General features: G+C 47.2%; 7 protein-coding genes across 7 annotated transcripts; 4 read left to right on the forward strand and 3 right to left on the reverse strand.

Annotated features, from left to right (window-relative positions):
- Positions 1-4,214: 4,214 nt before the first annotated feature.
- On the forward strand, positions 4,215-5,863 carry BGW36DRAFT_466811 (glycoside hydrolase superfamily; the record flags this gene model as incomplete). The annotated part of the gene is made up of 3 exons (XM_046222360.1): positions 4,215-4,478; positions 4,547-4,918; positions 4,980-5,863. The coding sequence occupies 3 exons, from the start codon at positions 4,215-4,217 to the stop codon at positions 5,730-5,732; spliced, it is 1,389 nt and encodes a 462-aa protein (XP_046065241.1). The 3' UTR covers positions 5,733-5,863.
- A 1,162-nt stretch (positions 5,864-7,025) lies between these two features.
- BGW36DRAFT_392144 (uncharacterized protein) lies at positions 7,026-8,047 on the forward strand. Its single transcript, XM_046217663.1, has one exon. It carries the CDS (start codon positions 7,264-7,266, stop codon positions 7,906-7,908), a length of 645 nt encoding a protein of 214 aa, XP_046065242.1. The 5' UTR covers positions 7,026-7,263; the 3' UTR covers positions 7,909-8,047.
- A 1,292-nt stretch (positions 8,048-9,339) lies between these two features.
- Positions 9,340-13,786, reverse strand: BGW36DRAFT_434064 (putative transcription elongation factor SPT6; the record flags this gene model as incomplete). Its single annotated transcript, XM_046221365.1, has 4 exons — positions 9,340-9,602; positions 9,652-13,333; positions 13,384-13,560; positions 13,607-13,786. 4 exons carry the CDS (start codon positions 13,784-13,786, stop codon positions 9,340-9,342), a joined length of 4,302 nt encoding a protein of 1,433 aa, XP_046065243.1.
- A 1,136-nt stretch (positions 13,787-14,922) lies between these two features.
- BGW36DRAFT_309308 (MAP kinase) lies at positions 14,923-16,718 on the forward strand (the record flags this gene model as incomplete). Its single annotated transcript, XM_046212396.1, has 4 exons — positions 14,923-15,210; positions 15,259-15,416; positions 15,483-16,020; positions 16,080-16,718. The coding sequence occupies 4 exons, from the start codon at positions 14,923-14,925 to the stop codon at positions 16,716-16,718; spliced, it is 1,623 nt and encodes a 540-aa protein (XP_046065244.1).
- A 334-nt stretch (positions 16,719-17,052) lies between these two features.
- BGW36DRAFT_331228 (Alpha/Beta hydrolase protein) lies at positions 17,053-18,538 on the reverse strand. Its single transcript, XM_046212830.1, has 2 exons — positions 17,808-18,538; positions 17,053-17,745 (listed from the first exon to the last, which is right to left on the reverse strand). Exons 1-2 carry the CDS (start codon positions 18,209-18,211, stop codon positions 17,130-17,132), a joined length of 1,020 nt encoding a protein of 339 aa, XP_046065245.1. The 5' UTR covers positions 18,212-18,538; the 3' UTR covers positions 17,053-17,129.
- Positions 18,539-19,240: 702 nt separating this feature from the next.
- BGW36DRAFT_402279 (putative L-PSP endoribonuclease family protein Brt1) lies at positions 19,241-19,765 on the forward strand (the record flags this gene model as incomplete). The annotated part of the gene is made up of 3 exons (XM_046218847.1): positions 19,241-19,402; positions 19,482-19,639; positions 19,699-19,765. The coding sequence occupies 3 exons, from the start codon at positions 19,241-19,243 to the stop codon at positions 19,763-19,765; spliced, it is 387 nt and encodes a 128-aa protein (XP_046065246.1).
- A 194-nt stretch (positions 19,766-19,959) lies between these two features.
- BGW36DRAFT_402280 (putative krueppel c2h2-type zinc finger protein) lies at positions 19,960-22,555 on the reverse strand (the record flags this gene model as incomplete). The annotated part of the gene is made up of 4 exons (XM_046218848.1): positions 19,960-21,177; positions 21,227-22,194; positions 22,267-22,381; positions 22,484-22,555. 4 exons carry the CDS (start codon positions 22,553-22,555, stop codon positions 19,960-19,962), a joined length of 2,373 nt encoding a protein of 790 aa, XP_046065247.1.
- Between the last annotated feature and the right edge of the window lie 666 nt (positions 22,556-23,221).

Here is a 23,221-nt window from a genome sequence, read left to right on the forward strand (position 1 = left end):
TCAACCTGATGGTGACAATTGCATATGCCCAAAAAAAAAAGAAAAAAAATTGCGTGAAGACTTTTCTTCCATACTTGCAAAAATAGTATGTTGAGTATTCATATAAACCCCTTATAATGCGCGTTTTAAAGCACGAAAAGTTTCGTCGCAAAATGAAGTAACAACCACCATTGTAAAATTCCGCTCGATTGGCCGTAGAGCGAAGTTGAAATCCCAGTAGAGTTCACGTTGAACTCAGGCAGATGACAAGCTATCGTCGGTGCAGATGTAACATTATTGTGACGGTCCAACACACAGTCGGTAAAGTTGTCCGTCACTTCCCAGACTTTAGCGAGCGGATCGCTAACCCTTAGATTCTGGAGATATGTATCCGGAATAGTGCATTGAAGCCCACAGTTGCTAAAAGCAGTTACTTCGTTTGGATGACAGCAAGCCGTCATGGCCATTCTTATCGTTGTTTCATTAGTCGAGCTTGCGCAAACGTTGTAGCCTGGCAGCGAAGAAAAAGGTTGACCAGGTTCAGGACAAGTCAAGTTTGCAGCACTATTTGACATTTTGCGGAGTACCTCAATCCAAGAGAGAAGTCAAATTCAAAGGGTGTTGAGAGGAGCGATATGAGAAGTGCTTTGTTCCCAGAACAGAAATTGCAAGCTTGCCGTCGGCAATGATAAGCGTAGCCAAAAAAATAATATCTTCCAGTAGAAATAAAATGGTTAGATAGTTGCGGTGGTAGAGATATATTCATCAAAATAACTCCACTTAGAGGTCTATGTTGATATGAAAATATGTGTTGGTTTGCGTGTAATATATTAGTCAGGACTGGCAAGGAAGCGTACAGGTTTATATAATTATCATGCGATTAATGTATACTTAGCTGCTATTTTTATAAGAACAAAGACGTCGAGGCCGAGGTCTAACACTAGTAGTAGTGGTGGCCTATGAATTCGTTCTAACAGGAGGGATCAATAGGGGTAAATAGCGGAGATATTTATGTGTAACCATCGGGCACTATTAACATCACCAGCGTCAAACGTGGACCAAATCTGATTTGCTGATGTAGTCGCCGACGTGAAAGCTTGCAGGTTTGAGTCACAGCCACAATAGTGGGCGTTTACCGAGTACTCACTAAGGAACCTTTGTTTCAAAATTGTGAGCGTTAATAGACACAACAAGGGGCTATGTCTAGTGAGTATCAGGCGCAGGGTTTCTATTGGACATTGTGGATGTAGTAGGCTGGGTTTACATCGGCGAGACTGCACCCTGCATAGGAGCTTGAGCGACACCCTCCTTCATTTAGTCCCATTATTAGCGATCCACCCCCAACTTGAACTATAGTTCTTTGTTGAAGCTTGTCTATTAGAAATTCCCGCGAACAACAAAGAAGAAGGATCCCCCTGCGTATATACACACCCAGTGGCAATCTTACCGTTGAAATTGAGACCATATCATATGAAGCTGTTATTTCCTATGTTTCTTCACGCTAGTCCTGATAAAAGGATTCAATTCATACATAAATGGACATCTTAAAGTCGATTAATCGTGGAAAGTAGATATGAATCTACATTATAAATGACCATTAATGAGAATACTAAGCATGGGGAGAAGAAAGGTAATCTATGCATGCAACTCCAGCTCCAATCCTACGGTCAACGTCGTTGCAGCCGTCAAACAAAGTGAGTACAATTCGATCAGAATGTGAAAATTTTTTGGGTAAAAGGCCAAGGTGAAAACGTTCTCAACTGCTTCCTCTAGCCATCCAAGGCTCATCGTGTTCAAGTAGCGTTAGTGAATATCCGCTGCAATAGCGCAAGTCATACCGAGCGCCTGCGCTGCCGGTGTTCCGGCATCCTTGAGGGCTGTAACCAAGCCACCAATTGCTGCTATCCACTCAAACCCTGGCACTTCAGCCAGGATCCCGGACAGGGCGCCGATATAGTAAAGGGCATTTCCGTATAATCCCGCAGCATTACAAATATAGGAGTTGTCTGATGCGCTAGAGAAAGTCATGACCACACCCAGATTTTGGGTGAGATCCTGGCCTTGAGTATGATCTGTATAGATTGCCTGCACCATGTCGGCGGCGTTTGTCATATTGGTGGTATAGCACTCTTTGTCTGAATGATCAGAAGGGTCGCTGGGGACATAGCAGTTGTGGTTTACCGGGGTTGTGTTGTTCGAGATGAGTGTGCTGGCGGACATTGCGCCCGCTACAGCGTTGATAAGAGCTGTGAGAACATTTTGATCGGTGACCAACATCCATGGAACATCAAAAGAGAGCACTCCGTCGTTATGAAACCATGCTTCTTCAAATAGTAAGGGTTCCGCCTCAGTGTATGCAATGTTGGTTATTTGTGGTACTGTGCTACAAGTTGTTAATGTAGCGCCTTCCGCAACTGTCCCGCACCCGCTCACCAGAGCACTTGATACAGAAGTGAATAAATCGCTACCTGTCAGTGTGCCGACATTCTGGAAAGCAGTAGGATGGATCTCCATGGTAAGAGATTTGCCCCCATGAACGGTTGAAGATGGGCCGGTGCCATTCCAGGACGGTGTCTGACCTGGGGCCTTCACTGTACTTTGGTAGGCAATTACGGCTGAGTTCGGAGCGGTAGACGTATATCTAATATTGTTGTGTTAGCAGAAAAACGAAGACATCGGCAGATGTCAGACGTACGGATATGGTGGCAGCGAGGTGACGACTGTGACGTAGTAGGGACAATAAGTTAAGTATGCATTCAGTGCTGAATTGCTGGTCGTGATAAGAGGTACCTCCGTTACAAAAGGTTGTAATGCAACTGTGCCGGTACCAGAACAGCTTCCAGAGATTTTTGTCCAGCCATCCACAGTCACTGCCGTGGTAGTAAATGACAGGGTTTGGCGAGCATCAAGCTCCCGAGACGGGAGCGTAGGTGATGGTGTTATAGAGGCAGTTGGCACGGGCATGACGCCACTAAGGTACCATAATCAGTAACATGTCTTCAGCGCAGAGAGCATTTCGTGTTGACACGTACCTAGCGGCTACCAGAGCCGTGATAGAGAGTAAAATGAAACCTGAAAGTCTTAAACGGAGCATTGTGGAGATGAGAAGGTTTGGAATCCAGCTGGAGGTCAAGATTGAGAGGTTTGGAATTATCGTAGCCGGTCTCAAGTCCACGATTTTCTAACTTGCTGTGAGGTTGTTGACCTGGCTGGTACTGTTCCTCTACTATGCATCTGCTCTATGAATCACCCGTTACCTTGCAGCATGCAGCATGAGTGCTGGGCATTTTTGGCCTTATAAAGAGATGCTCTCTCACAAATTTCTTGCTCTCCACCAACATAACAAAAGTACCTCAATATGTGAAACCAATTTTATCCCATTCTAATTAAACAATAACAACCGATGGGGGCGAGTGTTCGGCCCGAACATGGAGGGACTGCATTTTAGGGTTACAGAAGTGATAACAGAAACAGGGGTTTCCGTTGAACGCGTGGGCAAATTGTGAGGTGGGGGACGTAAATACTTTGCACCCCACCACTGTAGTTCCGACTAAGGAAAGGTCAGCATTTTTACCAGGCCAGCCACATAGTTACAATGCATGTCTACTCTCGGGATGTAAACTAGATTAAGGAGATGCGTCTGTATCTTCCCTCTTAGTGGAGATATCAGGAAACCTCACATTGACTACCACCATCGGTAAGATCCATCTATTCGCCTGGCGATGTATATCGAGTCATTTGTTACCCGAGCATGATTGGTTTTGGGGCCAAAATGGATGTGAAATTGTATTTGTAGTATCGGTGGATTAACGGCTCTTCTTTCGGAGTTCATATCTTCAAATCCATGAGACTATGAAACAGTAGCTTTTCCGACATATCCTTGACTGCATCTCAAAGGACCATTCAGAGTTCAAATGTGACGTTGAATTAACACAGAAATGTGCCCCCAAATCCAAGGTGATAACCTTGAGTCAATGCTATAAGATCGTGGAAAGATGGTAGATGCTATTAAAATAAAAGGGAGGTATCATCCCCGATTTCTGTAATATTTTCTTGATTCAGAGCAGCATCAGTATTTCATTTTTCACCTTCACTTTTCCATTCTTTTCTTACTTTGTTATCAAAGTCATTCTTTTAGCATCTTGATGATAGCCATTCATTCAGATTAACCCTCACATTATATATCATCACATCACTCTACTCTCTTTAACGCGACGTGGAACTAGAGAATCATCATGAAGTTGACATCTGCTATTACTATTCTGGGTCTGAGTTTACTAGGAAACACGGCGACCGTTCCGCTGGGACAAAAGAGATCTGGTGTAGCCGGTACCACTGCGATCTCCAGTGCTGCAGTCTCTAGTTCTCCAGTCCCTCGTTCTCCAGTCCCTAGTTCTCCAGTCCCTAGTTCTGCGGTCCCCAGCAGAACGGTGTCCAGAGCTGTGGTTCCTACTGCCACCGCTTCTGGATTCCGAAGTGTAGCTTATTATGCGGATTGGGTAAGATCTCATTCTTGGAAAACACTGAAAACTCTTCCCACAACTAAGTCGTTATCATTATTGACCAGGATATCTACAACACTTCCTATTTCGTCACTAATATAACCGCCTCGACGCTTACTCATCTTGTCTATTGCTTTGCCGATCTTGATGCAAATACTGGATCAGTTAGTGTCTCTGACGCCTGGGCTGATTTGCAGTATCCTTATCCTGGTGATAATCAAAGTGATACTAGCTCTGTTGCTGGCAATGTGAAGCAACTGTATCTTCTCAAGCAGCAAAACCGTAATCTTAAGACAATATTCTCTATCGGTGGATATAGCTGGGCTTCAAAGTTTGAAAACTTCACCTTGACTGCTCAAGGAAGACAAACTTTTGCACAGTCTGCTCTTCTATTGATTCAGAATCTTGGTTTTGATGGTATTGATATTGACTGGGAGGTAAGTAACCATTCTTACTCAATATTTGTTTGTTGAACAAAAATATATAACATCAAAATAGTACCCCTCCGATCCAGAACATGCCCAGGCTATGGTCTTGCTTCTTGAAGAACTCAGGACCACCCTGGACACCTACTCAGCTCAGTATGCGCATGGTACACATCTTTTATTAAGTGTTGCAGCCCCTGCTGGCCCCGCCAACTACGAGGCCTTGAATATTACAGGAATGGACCAATATCTTGACATGTGGAACATCATGGCGTATGATTACGCTGGCTCTTGGTCTAACTACACTGGCGATCATGCCAACGTGTATCCGTCGCAGAGCAACAATAACAGTACTCCAGGCCACACTGACGGTGCTATCTCATATTACCTTAGTCAGGGTGTTGCTGCCAAGAAGATAAACTTCGGTATGCCTCTGTATGGGCGATCCTTTACGAACACAAGTGGACTCGGTCTGCCATTTGGTGGTGTCGGTTCAAACGGGCAAGGGATCAACTACAATGTCCTGGGCGGGCCGAACGCAAACATCACCGAGATGGCCGATGTGATTGCCAGCTACAGCTACGATTCCACCAATGGCGGTACTTTGACCAGTTTCGACACTCCTAACATTGCCTTACTGAAAGCCCAGTACATGCTTGAAAAAGGTATAGGAGGTGCCATGTACTGGGAACTTAGCGGCGACAAGACCGGGCCTGAGAGCATCATTGCCACCGTTGCCAACAGTGTCGGCAATCTTGATCAGACTCTTAATCTGTTGAGCTATCCCCAATCTAACTACACTAATATCAAGAACAAGATGAACTAATTTCCCTTGCTTCAACTGGTTAGGAGTGGATTTTTTTCATGAGAGGAGAGACTGTGTGGTTGCAAAAGTGAAACGAACTTATCCCGGGCCTCATGGGCGAATTCTAGATAAAACCAGCACGTATTGTCTAGTCTGGATATATGTACATGTATAATTACTCTATTATACACATTAATAAGATCTATATCCATTGTCTTAGCAGTTATCTTAGACCTCTTAGTACGCTTATAATACTAAATCACACCCCTTTTATACACATAGATTATATCACTATCAATATTATTAGCATCCACAGACTTAATTTTAAATCCATCTGCTATTTTATACGTCTTTATCAGCGGCAATTTCATTAAAGTGAGAATTAATATAATCTAAAAATAACACCACGGTTAAAATTTAAAGCTTAGATAAGCATCTACTAGATTTCATGCAAGATGCATGCGGTCTTATTTGATACAATGATACCAGCTACATAAAGCTAGTTATAGATTAGATGGAGTAAGATAGGAAATAGCAATCTCGAAGTAATTGATATTGGAGTGCAGTCATATGTCTAAGTCCAAGCAAGATATCAAAAGCCGAGTAGTAGATAGCATGTTTAAAAAATTCCAAAACGTAGAGATTCTTACTTAGAGCGCTTCATTTAATCCAGAACCTAGTCATCTAGACCTGCATATCGAATTTGCCTAAAAGGGTGTCTATTGAGAGACTAATGTATGGTGAGATACAGGTTCCTGAGTGGATGTAGATGTTAGAATGTTTTTTCTAGTAAGGTTTCATTGTAAGGCTCATTACTTTACTTAAAGTTGATACTGTGGAAATTGTTCTATGAATACTCAATAGTTCATATTACTATATGATACACAGAATTTATCAATCTAAGAATATTATTAACTCACCCCTTTTAGTCATCAAGATCACGCTACACAATTTACAAATAGCTTATTTTCCTCCTAGTTTTGATAAAAATTATACCGGTAAGTCGTAAGGTTTGTATCTTTCAAACATCCTTAATATTCTATTATAATAAAACTGTAACGAGAATACAAATTGTCAGCAGCCATGCGCCACTGGCTCCTTGGCGTGCGGTGACTTTCCTGATTGGGAAGGGAGGCTCTCAACACAGCTTAGAAAGGTTTCTTAGAAGGTTTCTGATTGGTGGGGAATTGAGCCTCAAGGTTTGTCTAACTACCATCATATTGTTATTAATATTACTAATTAGTAAAAATAATATTGTGGCTCTCCCTACATATGTACTCGCACGCGCATTAGTCTCTGTTCGCACTAGGTAGACATAAACCGGCTGGTCCAGCCCAACATCGGACCTCCTGAAAAATTGCCCGTGGTAGTGACTATTTAAAGGAATAATAATATCTAACCACATATCAACGCGTTTTTGTATTAATATTAATCCTGCTCCATTCCAATTCCTCATTCAAACACGTCACTCGTTACACATCCAATCAGTCTTTCCTTAACCACCATCGATTGATACTTTACGTACCACATACCACTCGTTAATATCATCAAAATGCATACCAACTTTAAAACCGTCGCTGTCGCCGTCGCCACCCTCACCCTCACCACCACCGTCCTCGCCCGCACCGACCTCGTCGGCTGCACCAGCTCCATCGCCGGCCCCAGTCTGGTCTGGTATGTCCCTGGAACCGGCGAATTGTGCGACTTTCTTGACTGCGGCGGCGGACGTGCGCCACCGAAATACAGCGTCCCTGGTTGTCCCTTGTATACTGGGACAGCGACTTACTCGCCTTCGTATCTGCCTGGCTATGGGCCTAATGCTGTGCCAGTGACGGCTGCGGCAGCGTCGTCTGAGTCGTCGATATTTCTATCTGGTACGACGGTGGCGGGGCAGAGTACCGCTGTTGCTTCTATTTCTATTTCTACTTCTGCATCAGTCACGGCGGCAGCAACGACGGCAACTTCTGCGACGGGCATGGAGACGATTACAGGATTGCCTACGGTGACCACACCCGCGCCGGCGTTGAGTTCGTCTGTCGGTCCTGCAAGCTCCCAGTCAGCAGTTTCGGCTTCTTCGGCAGTTACTCCGCAAAGTAGTCATCCTGTTTCGACTGGTGCTGCTGTCGCTGTTAAGGTGTTGAATAGAGCGGTTGGTGTTGGTGCCGTTGTGGCTGGCCTCGGTGCGGCGGTGTTGTAATGATGTATAAAAACTGTTGGGATATGAGTCAGATATCGTATTTACTTCTATAATTAAAGCCACTTTACATATGTATGGTAGAGAGATTGTATCAGCATAGAAATGAGATCAATAAAATCGGTGATACCGATTTGAATATAATCTTCGATAAATTGGTTTGACTAAGTTGGTGAGTGTGTTGGAGCCTTTCCACATCACTATAAAGTAACCTATGTTGTCAGCATCTGAATCGAAATCAATCGACATACTCCTACTCAATCTTCTTCATACCGATCATCAGCTTCGGTGGCCTATCACCACACGAACAACTCATCCCGCCCAAATCCCCAACCAAAACCAAACCCTCATCAATATCGTCAGTTTTCAAAACCAAAACCCTCAAACGCCAACCCAACCCACAAAGAAACAATACCTCTCCACCCACCTCCTCCCTACTCCCTACCAAATGCGTATCCGCCATATCACACCCCAACAGCCCAGGCTCTAGATACTCATCACACAGAAAACAACCCAAATCATCTACCCCAAGATTCCGATACCGATACCCCACGGCAACACTCAAGCCGGCCGTGAGTGGGTTCGCCTACGCGCTTATTCTGACCTAGCAGGGGTGGCGAGCCGCTAGACTTGTTATTAGGGAATCCGCAGTTCGTGGGGATGAAGGTTCAAAGCTTATGTGCTGGATGTAGTTTTTGTATAGGATTTCGGACGTTTCGTTGTGTATTTGCCGCGTTGTGAAGAGGAGTTGGATGAGAGGGTAGTAGGTCGAGGGGGATGCGACTGTGGTGGCGAAATGGGGATTCTCGGGGTTAGTGAATGACTGCAAGCAAGAAATAGAAATTGTATATGCAGTCGCGGACCCGGCGAGGGAGTTTAAAGAAGGTCAGCGGTGGCTGTCTTGACGGCAGCGTGAGGGTATGTTTGCCGAGGCAGTCGAACTCTCGAATGTTGATATCCATACCGATACTGGAAGAGTCAGGCTACTTAGGTACCTACTTAGATACAGGCTGGAAGAAATATCGGCTATTTACGTTCTTTTCTCTGTCATACAGTAGTATCACGTGGTCGTACTTACCTAAATAACTAATCGTGTAATCATTTCACTTGTTGTTCTGTGGAACAAGCCCCGCTGCTTTTATTCAAGATGTGAGGCGCATACATGCATTGGCTTGGCACAGCCAGTAAGACCTTACTACATTACTGACCGGAAATAGTGTCCTACATAGAAACATTCGACAGATTCTGACATCTGGATCGTTGTCGTTGACGATTAAACATGGTATTTGATTTATTCACTAACTATATTCGCTCCAGTATCAGGAGGGGAAGAAAAAAGAGATAAGAATACAGTATGATAGGATCATCAAAGAAGAAGATCGCCTATGCAAATTCCCGAAGATTCCAAAATGTATAAAGTATAAAGGATAAGGTTCATCTCCGTCCCTGACCAACCCGGCCGACTTGCATATTTGTAAACAGCAGCTTGAAGCCATTGCACAAAGCACGCATATCAGGATACGGGTTGCGCTGGAGTTCGTAGCCTTGGGGAATGACCTTGACATTCCAGCTCTGAAGAGCGGCGTTCTGCCCGGCTTTGAAGCAGAGGAAAAAGTACCCTGGGTATTTGGGGTTGATGCAGAATGCGTAGACGGAGCGCTTGGGGTTGGCCATGGTGTAGGTTGTGAGCCATTTCTCTGTTCATTCATTAGTACGAATCGTCTGCGGAAATTATATAGGACATACCGGTGTCGGCTTTTGTACCATTTTGGTACTTCTCATGTGCCATCATTTCGTCTACCTTCCTGGCCATCGTCTGTACATGGCTAACAATCAACTCGTCCAAATCGCTGTACGTGTATTTCCCGCCAATCTTCAGAATGCGACCAACGGCATATTCATTTTCTTTGTCCAATTCAAGAACATCAATATGTTGGTACACACCATCGGAAACTTTCCAAGTGATTGTGAGATGATCGGGACCTTTGGATGACGGCCTAATAACGCAATCGCCGCGGTTCTGTCCACCCAGGTACTCTTCTGCTTGCTTTGAATTGTACGCTCTAAAAAGAGGGTGCTTGATAACACGAACGAATCGACTCTCCGTTTTAGTCTTTTCCTGCAACAGGTCTCGATCTTCTTGTTCTTGTACATCGTCCCATTCACCACGCGGACGCTCGATGGGTCGCTGGTAGCCTCTGCTAACTTTATCCTCCCGCAGACTCATATTACAAGTGAAGGTCTTCTTGTTCAAGTATAGAATCTTACCCTGAACCGACTGGTGAATTTGGAAGAGAGACTTTGGTGGAATATCATGTCGATCTGTGATATCTGACTCGGGTACAAGAACCTCGACACCGCAGTCAAGTTTACCCTCAATGTGGTCTGGCGTGATCCGCTTGATAGACATGGATACAATCATGCCGTCTGCCAACGTTTCGTTAGTTTCACCAGTCAGCATGGTGAAAATCTCATCTGTACTGGGGAAGACAAACTGCTTTCGCAGTTCTTCGTAAGGCTGTTGTAATTCGGCTCGGATTGTTTCCAATGTCGCTCGCTTGCGTTGATTGAGGTTTTTCTCCAGCTGCTCTGCGTATTCTTCAAGGATTAAGTCATTTACACGATCCTGAAGATCCTCTTTGAGAAGTTTCCGAACGATCGCACCGGGGCCGGATTCATCTGTTTCTGCTTTGATATCCTCCTCGTCAAGCTCGAGTGCATCCGCAGCCATCTTGCGGGCGATATCATAGTCTTCGGGATGCACACGAGTATTATCCAAGGGATCAGCATCGGTCTCGACATTCTCCCAGTCAAGGTAGAGGAAACTAGCGCAGTTATTCCACACCTTAACTCCCATCGCTGGATATTGCGCTTCAACACCAAGCAATTCGACACGATTATTGACAATTCCGCCATTCATATTGACAATCTTGACCAGATGCGAGGCCTTTCGGGGTCCCAGGCCACAGACATACTGCAGAAGATTTTGTGTCCCTGTATCGTTAACAGCGTCATTGATGTCAACGCCACAGAGATTGACCATGTCGACCAACGCACTTTCCAGCTGCTTCATAACAGAATCCTCGGCAAGATAACGCTGACCAGGGGTGAACTGAATAGAGACCAAATCTTTACCAAGGGAAGCATATTCCTTCAAGGGATTCTGTAGGTATCGCGCTATGCCACAGCAATAAGAGGTAAGCCAATCTGACTTGACGGGGAAATCGGCGGCGGCCCGTGGGCTGTGGGCATACAGCTGAGCTGTTTCGTCGTTCACCATGACGACCTCTAACTTATCAGTGACTTCTTTTGACTCTTTACCTTCGCCTACAGTATACGGCGCAGTGCGAAGATCTTTACGGTCAATGATATCAGAAAGTAGTTTGTAGAGCTTTCGAGTCTCGGGAGATCGGCCTGAGACCGCGATAACATCTGGCACACGACGGCGTACCAATCCGAGGAATGCAGCAACATCCTCACCGTCTGGAACACCGCGTTCTGGATCGCCAATTTGCAACTTCGCCAGTTTTCCATGTTCCTGCGGCCGTCCTTCTTCTTCGACCCATACCCAATGAATAAAATGATCACCGTTAACAGGGGCGTCGCCATTTGAAAACGCAAGCACTCGAGGCACTGTGCCAAGTACCATGCCTTTAGGCTTGTAGGGGGCTTGGTCCAATTTGTTCGAGAAGACTTCACGAAGATCTTTAGCGACATTGTTCTCGCAGTTCTGTCGAATGTTTTCCTTGACACTTCGGGTTAACAATTTCAGCAGCCTTCCAAGCGCTGTGTCAAGAACCTCGCGTCGCTCTCGGTTCCAGGCGTCAGCAATGTCGCTCTGACTGTCTGATTCAATATGACTATAAAGGCTCTGTCGGTACCTTTCAAAATTCTGGAAGGTCACCTTCACATTAACCAAGCCTTCTTCCTCGGCTTTCAACATGCTTAGGAAGAGTTCTGGGCGTCGCGCAATGTCTGTGAGTTGTTGGTCGCGTAAATATTTAAACTCGTAGTACGGATGCTGCTCATCAATCCGCCGCAAACCCTTCTCTGTCCGATAGCAATCAACAACACCATTAATGTAACATTGCTCACGAATAACTTTGCGCATTCGAGGATTCATTACTAATTCTTCAACGAACATAGCTTTTGCCGCTCGAAGAGCGCTTGTGGCATTTGAATAGTCAGTGTCCAGAGTTTCATCGGCGGTCTCTTCTGGCAGCTTTTCAGGGTCCTCTGCGTATTGTCCACGTCGATTTTGCGAAGCAGCTTGCGCAAATGCATCTGCAGAGATACCAAAGGCACGCACAAGGTGATAAACGTTACTCTTTCGGATTCTCTCGAAAAGAGTGTTAGCACCTGCTTTTCGACGTTGCGTCGTTTGACCGTTCGACTGGCCATTGGCTTCGCCGTCTGCTTCCTGTGTTTCGTCTGAAACGAGGGAAATATCTTTGATCTGAGCACCGTACTGGAAGTGCATATATTCTTGGATATCTTGTAGCTCCTCCATAGTAGTCGCAGCAAACAGCATTTCATCAACGATTTCATCTTGAATACTCATCTCCTGGAGTTTTTTGTATGTCCTTTGTAATGTATGTCGCTTGTCGATATAGGCGCGGAATTTGAGGTCATGCTCGAAAATATCCCAAAGGTCGTTCATGTTCAATAACTTTTGTGCCCTGACGACAAATTCCGGGGCATTAGGATTAGCTGCGTCTGGCGATGAAGGAACCTTGGCGGCGTGAATAAGGTAGTCCTTGCGGTGTTGAAAGATGAACGGGACCTCAAAATCATCGGTCACCATGAATTCCAGCACTTTAGCGACTGCGCGTTGGAATGGTTCCTGTAGATTATCCTCGATGATGTGCTGCTTTCTTAACAGCATCAGGTTGGATATCCAAACGGCTTCCTCGCGGAATTCGTCATCGGTGAGAACGAGACCTTTGTACGGTTTGCGTGCAATTTGATGACGTTCCGGCTCATCAGTAAAACGAATCTCGTTATCCTCCTCTGTTAACATCTTCTCGGCAAGCAGAGTCGGCTCGAAAACATCCTTCAAGTCCAGACGTTTTTCCTCTTCCACTTGTTGTTCCTCCTCATCTTCTTCCATCTCGAGCGCGAAGAGATAATCCGTACCGTCGCCGAAAGCAGCACGCATATCTTCAAGGGCGTTCTCATCAAGCCCCGTAGCTTCTGTGATGGCCAGACCGGAAATGCCCTTTCGTACAGGACGCGCAATTTCTTCGTCGTCCTCCATGCGCTGGCGTTCTTCGTCCGAGAACTCGTCTTCTTCGATAAAGCCTTCCATTTCGTCCTCGCGACGACGGTATCCGGTCCTATCGTAGTCGGCCTCTTCCTCTTCATCCCACTTGAAGACATCTGTGGGTCGATCTGCCTTGTGGCCTCGCTTCAGGCGTTTGAACTTGGACTGGGATTCCATTAGATAAGTGGAAGGGATGTAGAAGTGAAGATACCTACCTCTGTGGTCTGCGGTTGAAAGTCTGGGTTCTGCTCCGCGAGGAGATCCAGATCTTCCTGGTCAAGGTGGACATCGTCACGCTCACGCTCTTCCCGTCGACGCTTTTTTCGTTCTCGGCGACGTTCTGCGCGTTCTTCTATTTCCTCGTCTTCGTCGACAATGAATCCTTCCCGAACCTGCCAGAGTCAGTTGTTATCGTTGTGAAGGCAGATGCTAGCATACCGCTCGAGCAGCCTCCTCATCTTCTTCTTCCTCATCATCCTCTTCGCTAGAGTCATTATACGAGACGCCCTTTCCGGTCGAAGGCCCATGCAGAGGCTCTCCGGTCTCGTCATCAAACTCCTCGTCGTTCTCCTCGTCGTCCAACATGGCCTCGCCTTCGATCAAGTCGTTGGTACTCATGGTGGCAGCTTATCGAGTATGGTGAGGGTGATTGATTGATTGAAGATTAAGAGGTCCAGAGACCACACACCCTGACAAGCAACACAAGAGCGCTGGTGACGGGATGGTGCACAAAGAGGAAACAGCTGTCGGGAAGGATCAATTGATGCTTCGAGCTGCGCCCGGAACAAAAAGGCGCGACGGTGGCTGGAGCACCAGCCGCAGGAGACGAGGGGTGGCGCAGGTGCCAAGTCCAGATCACGTGCCGGTTCCTCTCACGTGACTTCTCGAGATGACATCAACCAATAAGGCTTAATCTGCTTATTGTGTCTCGTTTGCATCATTTGCATGTGTCTATTGAGGCGTGTTTCTATCAATAGATCACTAGACTATTGACAAAGCTAACCATCCACCGCAAACAGCGACGTATTATCTCGATAGGGCGCTACAACAATATTAAATAAGAATAGTCCATATCAACACTATCATATCCTGCATATCAGCTATAATCCTCAATAATACTAATACCGTGGTGAGACGTGCTCCACCTTCTCCTGGCCGTCGGGTTTCAGGTACAGAATTCTGCCCGACTAGAATCGCTCCACTGCTGTTCAGATCACGTACTACCGTAGTATTGTCATCATCTGTGCCTGTTATTGAACATGATTGCATAGTGAATATGAATATCATTTAATATTATCCACGCCACCAGCGACAGCGCACAATACTATTAGCCCCTATTGACGCCCCTGGTGATTCGGCGCAACCAGCCCCCGCGCTGATTGGCCCCGCTGCACCTGCTCCATCCCATCACCTCCAGCGACTCCTGGGCCTCGTCTGTCTCGTTCTTCTCATCCAGCCGGTCGCAACTTGTCGGTTGCTATCTGTCATGCCCTACTATTAATCGACTTTCCTGTACGCTCATCCATCCGGAACAGTGACTGCCCGGTCGTTGTGTCCGCCCGAAGCGCAAAGACCACAGTCGCCCGTGTTCCCCGCAGGAGTCAGAAGATAGAAGCTCTTGCTCGGATTCTCCAATCCTGACTCACGCCGACCCCTATTTTTATTTCTTATAGCTACGCTCGATACCTTCATACTCTTATTCTCCCTGCTCACATTCTCTCGCTGTTACGCTGCTGAGCAGCTCCGCAGTCGCCATGGCCGACCAATTCAAACCTCGCACTATGAAACGCAAGAATGTGAAGGGACTTGCTCTCAATGCCGCTCCCAAAGCCACCTCCAAGCCGTCAGAACCCGATGCTCAAATCCCCGGAGCTCTTGGAAACACCGACAGCAATCGCTCGGACACGCTCGAAATCGGTCTCGAATTCAAGCTCGATCTACGCAGTGAGGACTTGGTAACGCTGAAGGAGGTCGGTGCAGGAAATGGCGGGACCGTCGCAAAGGTCATGCATGCCACGACAAAAGTGGTCATGGCTCGGAAGGTAGGCTGTCGTCGCCTTTGTTTCGGCTTTCTCTGATCAAAATTACAGATCATCCGAGTGGATGCGAAGGAAAACGTTCGAAAGCAGATTGTCCGAGAATTACAAGTCGGCCACGATTGCAATTCCCCGTATATTGTCACATTTTACGGTGCCTTTCAAAATGAATCACGCGATATTGTGCTGTGCATGGAATATATGGACTGCGGGTATGATAATATTAAACCATGATCATGGCGCTTGTGTAGGAATCAGCGGAAAACTGACTGTGGCAGCTCGCTTGACCGCATCTCCAAAGAGTTTGGACCAGTTCGAATCGACGTCTTGGGAAAAATCACAGAATCTATTCTTGCCGGACTGGTTTATCTCTATGAAAACCACCGCATCATGCACCGTGACATCAAACCGTCAAATGTCTTAGTCAACTCTCGCGGAAACATCAAGCTATGCGATTTTGGCGTGGCTACCGAGACTGTTAATTCGGTTGCCGACACGTTTGTTGGCACATCCACATACATGGCACCGGAACGTATCCAGGGCGGCGCATATACAGTGCGATCTGACGTCTGGAGTGTTGGCTTGACGGTTATGGAGCTGGCAGTCGGGCGGTTCCCTTTCGACTCGACCGATTCCGCTGCAGGAGACCGAGCCAGCGCAGGTCCAATGGGCATTCTAGATTTGCTACAGCAGATCGTGCATGAGCCGGCACCAAAACTACCCAAAAGCGACGCTTTCCCTCCAATACTACATGATTTTATAGCCAAGTCTCTGCTGAAAAAGTCCGATGAGCGACCTACTCCGAGGGAGTTATACGTATGATTCTCCTCTATCATGACATTCTCTATCAACGACAGTCAACTAACAGAGTACAGGACAAGGACGCCTTTCTGCAAGCGGCCAAGCGAACTCCAGTCGATCTCCAAAAGTGGGCTCGCAAGATGATGCAAACCCAGGACCGTCATTCTTATCTGGAGCCACCCGCTCCAGCATCTCTGAAAGCCACCCCTTCGTCTCGAAGTACATCCCCAGATCCAGCATCTCGAGAAACACCGCGCACTTTTACATCAACACAAGCCACCTCGCATGCCACTCCCACTTCAACACACGCCACGCATGCCACTACCACATTTGGGGAAATTCCCGTCAGAAATGATATTCCTTCAGCAAAGAACTATCAGCCTTCACTACATAGTGCCAATCACAGTGCTCATCCTCTCAGTTCCACCAGACAAGCGCCGTTCCTATCCCTTGAACATTTGTCATTAGAAGGAGAAGATTCCCGCGAGAGAACTCGCCCCCTTCGCAGTTATACTGGGGAGCCTCGTTCTGCAATCGACGCACCATCAAGACCACAGTTTCCCCGAACTTTGAGCTCCACACATCAAGGCGGCCTGCACACGGCGACTCTCCCTATGGGAGCAGCGCCTCCGCCGTCGGGTCCGCTACCGCCGCCACCCTCGACTGCAGAATCATGGCGAAACCAATACAGAACACGAGAGAACATGACCTAACTCTTCATCCCACGGCCACTCACTCACACTCACTCACACTCACGCACTCATCATGCATTGCTCATGATTACGCAACTTCGCTTCTGTCTACGTCCATATCAGTTATGCATCTATGGCGCCTGTTGTTGTGCTTCCTGAGCTTTCTGCCATTTACTTCTTGACTTCTCATTTGTTATACCTCCACTTTTGACAAGCTTAAGCTCTTTGCTCTTTTTTGCCTTTTGTTTTAAGATTTCTTGTAACTAATGGAATCTATAGCTTGATATCATGTACTTAGGGTTGAATGTAGACGAGGCTTGCCTGCACAAAGATGTCACTTCTTCAGTCTATTTATCCTCTTTCAGTCTATCCACACTCCAGTAATCTTCATACATATACTATCCTATGTACAAATACAACCCACCCCTCCCACTAATTTATACTCTTCACCCCCTCAACAATGTACGTAATCGCATCCTTACCGGCCTGCAAAACGCCATCCATAGCCAAGAACGGATGTGGCATGCCCTTCATCACATGCAGCTCCGCCTTCACCCCATTCTCCTGCAACTTCTTCGCATACGCCTCGCCTTCGCCCCTCAACACATCCAACTCTCCGACAATCACCACCGCGGGGGGCAAGTCCCTCCAATGCCCGTCTTCATTCGAATACAACAACGGCGAGGCCTCTGGATTCGTCCACTCTGTGCTGTCGGGGAGGTAGTGATTTCGGTACCACAGCATTTTCGGGGCGGGCAGCGCCGGCGTGAATTCGAATTCCTTCCACGACCAGTTTGACGCGACAGTCGCTGTGTTGTCAGTCACGGGGACGATCAGGATTTGTTTGCTTATGTGGATTAGAGACGCCTTCTCGAGGACCGCTTTGTGCGTTAGTGTTGCTGCCAGGTTGCCCCCGGCCGAGCTACCGCTGATCGAGAGCGCCCGCGTGTTGATGTTCAGGAGCGATATTGTGGATGGCGTGTGCAGCCATAGCAGCGCCTCCCAGCAATCATGGACTGCCGCAGGGAAGGGATTCTCGGGTGCCAGCCTTTTTTTTTTTTATCAGCTCCAACCATCACTTATCAACAACGAGGTAAGAGGTAAGCATACCGATAATCAACACTAACAACCACCACCCCAGCCCTATTGCAAATGTTCGTACAAACCGTATTCTCCGTATCAATATTCCCAAGCACCCAGCCCCCGCCGTGGAAATACAAAAACACACCCCATCCTTGCTGCGGAGGCGTGCCAGCAGGCGTGAAGACTCGTACAGGAACGGGGTCAGTGCCGCCAGTTTCGGTGCGCGGGATAAGATGGTCTTCTGTTTTGCCAACGGGCAACAAGGGACCACCCCCGGGGATGATCACGCCGCCTACGCGTGAGGCTGAGACTGGTTGGAGGTGCACTTGTTGTTTGTCGATGATGTATTTGTTGTAGAAGGCTGCGTATTCGGGGTGGACGCGCGCTGCGACGGAGGGGTGGAGAGGGTAGGGGGGTTGAGGTGAAGCCATTGCTATTTTATGCCTTTTCTTCCAGTCTATGTAATGTATATATGTATATATATGTATATATATATTTTCCACGACCCGGTTGGTGGTCGTATGCAAACCGGCGCCAGTCGATGCAGAAGAAACCAAGATTATTATAACATTTGACCTGATCGGCGAGAAGAGCGAGTGGACTCGTATTTAAACAACAAAACCGAATGTTGTGTAAACCAAGCTAATAAGACGCAATCTCCCATATTCATGACTTGATAATGTAATGAATGGCACCTATTCATCATTCCCCGCCTGCTCGGCATTTGTTCCTGGCTGCACCATCTCGCACAATTGTACTGCAACGTCAAAGAGAGGCATTGCTATTGGAAGCAGCCCCTCAATAAGCAGCGAACCCGCTTGTTGCGCGGGATGCCGAATGCGGAATGTGGGGTGATAACGGCTTATGGTACAGCAGACTTTCCACGTGCATTCATGTACAGTTCAGATGTTGGTTTTAACAAATATCAAATGCCATGATATAATAGCAATATATAATATATAAACATACTCACAGAATAATGTACCTCTTTCTACAAGACAACCTGAGATTAGATCAGCAGGCCGTTGTCAACAGACCACTCCCGCGCAACACTACATAATTATGTAATAATGAGGAACGTGGGATGTGGGATGTGATAACCACCCCGCTCACATATGTAGTCCCTTGCTTTCTTCTGTATCCAATGATACACAAACATGAAACACATGTGCTAATGAGGGGCAGTACATGTATCTATCGAGGGGCAGAGCTGTCTGAATTACCAATCACTAATCAATAATCACCTAACCTAGGTTAACTTTACAACATGTTCTCGGTACCGTTGACTGTTTTGGGATAGAGGGGCTACCCTATTCGGTATTGTTAGCTGCGTAACTAGTCTTACAGTGGAGCTGCAGGCAGGTAACTGCTTAATAAACAAACCATCCATCAATTCTTCTCTTTCTCTTCTTCCTCTTTTATTCTTTCACTTCACTTTCAAAATACAGATTCTGCACACAATGGCCACCAAAACCGCCGTCCTCACTGATAAAGCCCCCAAGCCCCTTCCGGGGATTTACTCGCAGGCTATCATCGCCAATGGCGTGGTTTACTGCTCCGGCGCCGTCGCAATTGACCCAGTAACGGGGAAGTTGATTGAAGGCGACGTGAAGGCACGCACAGTAAGTCTTCTTCCTCACTTTTTTTAAAAAATTCCAATTCCATTCCGTGGCAGCCATGAGTAGAGCTAAGCTGGGGTAGCACCAATGCATCAAAAACCTCACTGCGGTGCTCGAAGGCGCTGGCACGAACATCGACAAGGTCGTCAAGGTGAATGTCTTCCTGGACGATATGAAGAATTTCGAGGCGATGAATTCGGTATATACCACTTATTGGGGTGATGTCAAGCCCTGTCGGACGTAAGTATTTCGTGTTTTTGGTTAGAGGAGTGGTTTTTGGGTGCTGATGATCAGGATAGATGTGTCGCTGTTAAGCAACTCCCTCTCGGTACGGATGTTGAGATTGAATGCATTGCTGTACTGTAGGTGTGTAAGGTTTGTGGGCTTTCAGTATCAGGACTTGACTAATTACTTTCAGGCCCATTGAAGAGCAGAAAACTTCAGCCAAGATCTAAGGGCACTAGCATACATGTACAGAAGCAGGCGAACAGTGAATGCTGGTGATAAAACTAAAGTTTATCTAATAAAAGTAATGAATGGTTATTTAAGACAGTTATTTCTTATTTGGTGTCATTCCCTATCAACTTCCCTAATGTCTCGTATGCTTCTTGTAGCAGCTCCCAGCGACACCCTTCAAGACTCTCACGCACCGCCTGCAGCAGCTCAGACGTCTCTTGGGCCACCGCATCAACATCATCCGCGTCGTTCTTCAGCAACATGAGCATACGGACGAGATAATCTTCAGCGCTGTAGGACACTCGCTTGCCCTCGAGCGGGTGTTTCTCGCGGGCCATGGTTCCGTATGCCCACAGGATCAATGCCGCGTGGTAATTCGACCAGGGCCGTAGTGCGATATTGTCTCCACTAGCTTTATACAGCTGGCCGGTGAATATTGTCTCTTGGATTAATAGCAGACAGTGGTAGAGAGCCTTTTTTGACTCTTGTCTTTGGCTCCAGGCGCGCACGCGTGCTGTCGCGCGGAGTCGGTCGTTTGTTGACAGTAGGCTGCCGAGAAGTGACGGGGCACCAGCAAGGATGTGGATGTCGTTGATGTCCGTGTAGATGGCTACATAGGCCATTCGATGGAGCGGTCGCGATGCTTCCAAGGCTAGCGACGAGCTGCGGGAAACCAGTGAAAATGACCATGTGTCCATTGCCCGCTCGACTGTTTCCTTCCATGTATCAATAGCGTCTGGTCGTGGTGAATTGGCGGTTGATGACCGTCCAACGCCTAATGTCACCGAGTCTCGGGCTTTTAAATGGGCCGTGACGCTGAATAGCCCATGCAACAGAATAAGTCGTGAGAATGCGCTGCAGTGTGGGGGGATTGGCGTGCGTGCTAGTAAGCGTTTCAAGATAGGAAGGAAGCCCGGTGACTCGGGAGTCTTGCGCATCATGCGGTCCCATTCTTCAGGGTTGCTACAGTCCCATAGGACGTCTGCACATGGTAGCGGTAGACGTACATCGTGAACAGACAAAATACACGTGTGTCCGAACATGAAGGTGTGCTGCGCATCCATGACAAAGCCAAAAAAGGCAGTTCGGTTCGAGGCTTGCATTTCAACCCATTGGTACCATGATCGCTCAGTGGCTGTTGAGCCTGGCGCGAGGTTTGCATGTTGATACGCCACTCCGCGTTTCATGAGCGTGATGATGGCGCCGTGAAAGATATGTGCAAGCTGGTGGTGCTTTCTCGTGGAAAACATCTTCTCGTGGGCTTGGATAATCAAGAGAGTCTGCACACACCATAGCGACGCAGGAGGGTCGAAATCAGGGGTCTTCATAGTCAGTGCCGTGTCTTGCATTAATGAAACAGGTCAAACGTACACCAAAGATAATATAACGTAGAGAATCATGTATCTTATTGGCAACATCGAAATGCCCACCGTCGCCCGACAGCGTTGACCCGAGCGTGACTATGGCAGCCACTAATAACGGTGACGCACTGACCGGATCTAGAGTCGGTTTATGCAGAATAGGAAAATGCGGGTGGTAGTTTTCGAAATAGAGATCCCAGAAGCCGGCCAAATTATTAGGGTAAAAGAAAGAAGACATGAGAATATCTGGAGCCAGACTGTTCAGCGCTTTCAATAGATTGGCGCGAACTTCAGCCCACGGCGAAGAGCTGGAAGATTGGGACGATATCGATTTTCGAATGTGCCCAGGAGACGGGACTCCAAATGTCAGCGGTGATATTCCAGGTATAGAAGTGCTACTTTGAGGCGAAACTACTGAGGGAATTCCCGCACTTCCGGCAGAGTTGAGATCGGCTGATAGGTTGTCGAACAACCATTCAAAATCCAGGGCTGGATCAGGTATCGTTATGGACGGGTCAAAGAAAAGCGAAGTCACCTGGTCTTCATGGAATGGAGGGAACATATCGTTGCTATGGCTGGTAGCATCAAGGTTCTGGTTCTGAAATCCCATCTGGTCAATGTGCGCAGCATGGTCATAAACAACAGGCGCTTGGTCAGGCCTTTCTTCAGACTCTTCCTCGTCGTCCTCATCGTCATCTTCATCTTCATACTGCATCAGCTTCACATCAGGCGTGGCTGATTCAGACATCCGGACGTCTTCCTCTTGCTCACGCTCGGTGAACATGGCAGCCGATTCCAACATTCGTTGAGCTTGCGCCTCGGAGGAGCCCTGCATCGGACTCGCATTCGAAGCCACAAAGCCGCCGGAATTGCGGAACCACATGCCCTTTTCATGGCGCCGCTCATGGCGTCTTAGCAGGTCCTTGCGGACGAAGCGTTTTGGGCATGAGGCACATTGGAATATCTGCTTTGGTTGGTCTGCAATCGAATATCAGTCACATCTATACTATCTATATCCACGAGTGAATCTAAGATGACGACGATACATACGATTCAGCCGGTGTCGCGAGAGATGCTCCGCTCGAAGGAACGTCTTCCCGCACCCGGGCTCGGTGCAAGAATACCCCCGGGCATCAGGTTGGAATTCGAGGGTTATTGTCACAGCCTGTCTTACATAGCCTGGTCACTCAATCAACCCGTTTGTGGAGCAGTTCAATGCGAGTGTGATATCCTACCCCGAAATTCCGGGGCATTAACCGCTGCTTACGTCAGCGCCACTATCAGCGCTGCTTATCAGGTATTGATAAGTACTCTCAATCGGCTCTTCAATAAGACGCATTCCTAGGATGTCATCTTAAGCACTTCTAAGTGACTGTGAACAATTGTAACTTACTGAAGTTTCCTATTATTGACGATGCAATAGTTGCAAACTATAGTTTTCCTCGGCGCTTTATTACGAGTTGAACGAAGCCATGATAGGATAAAAGTGGAGCGCATCCTGCCCTGGGTAAGATGCGCCGTTATGCCCCCTTGGCTCTATACCTACGGAGCTCGTACTAGCTTCCCTGAGGTGCTTAGCATGGTTTGGGACTGGTCTTGCGGCCATACTTAGCCTTAAATCTACAGATCTATATAGTTCCTTCCCATAATACTTGCCCTGCAGATGTAGGTCTCTACATCGTTATTCCTTTCACTCTTCTCTATTCACCTGCTCTACCGTAGAACCTCCTAAAATAAACCAGATTTTTCCGGACTGTCAATAAGCAATTCTAGCAGCGTCTCTAGGAGTAGTACACACGCGGACACGGACTCTTCCTCGAGTCTATTGCTTATAGATTGCCTTGCGTCACATTTTTCATGCAAAGCTAAGTCATATTTGAAAGTGGAAGACGAACTCCTATGCGATTCAGTAAAGCAAGGACTTGTGTGGTATGAAATTAAGAGTATACCCTCCCAGCCTTTTCCTGGCAGAAAATTGGGTTTCTCCTCGCCGTAAGACGACCCG

The sequence above is a fragment of the Talaromyces proteolyticus genome, assembly GCF_021365285.1.
Source record: "Talaromyces proteolyticus strain PMI_201 chromosome Unknown BGW36scaffold_17, whole genome shotgun sequence".
Classification (NCBI taxonomy): domain Eukaryota; kingdom Fungi; phylum Ascomycota; class Eurotiomycetes; order Eurotiales; family Trichocomaceae; genus Talaromyces; species Talaromyces proteolyticus.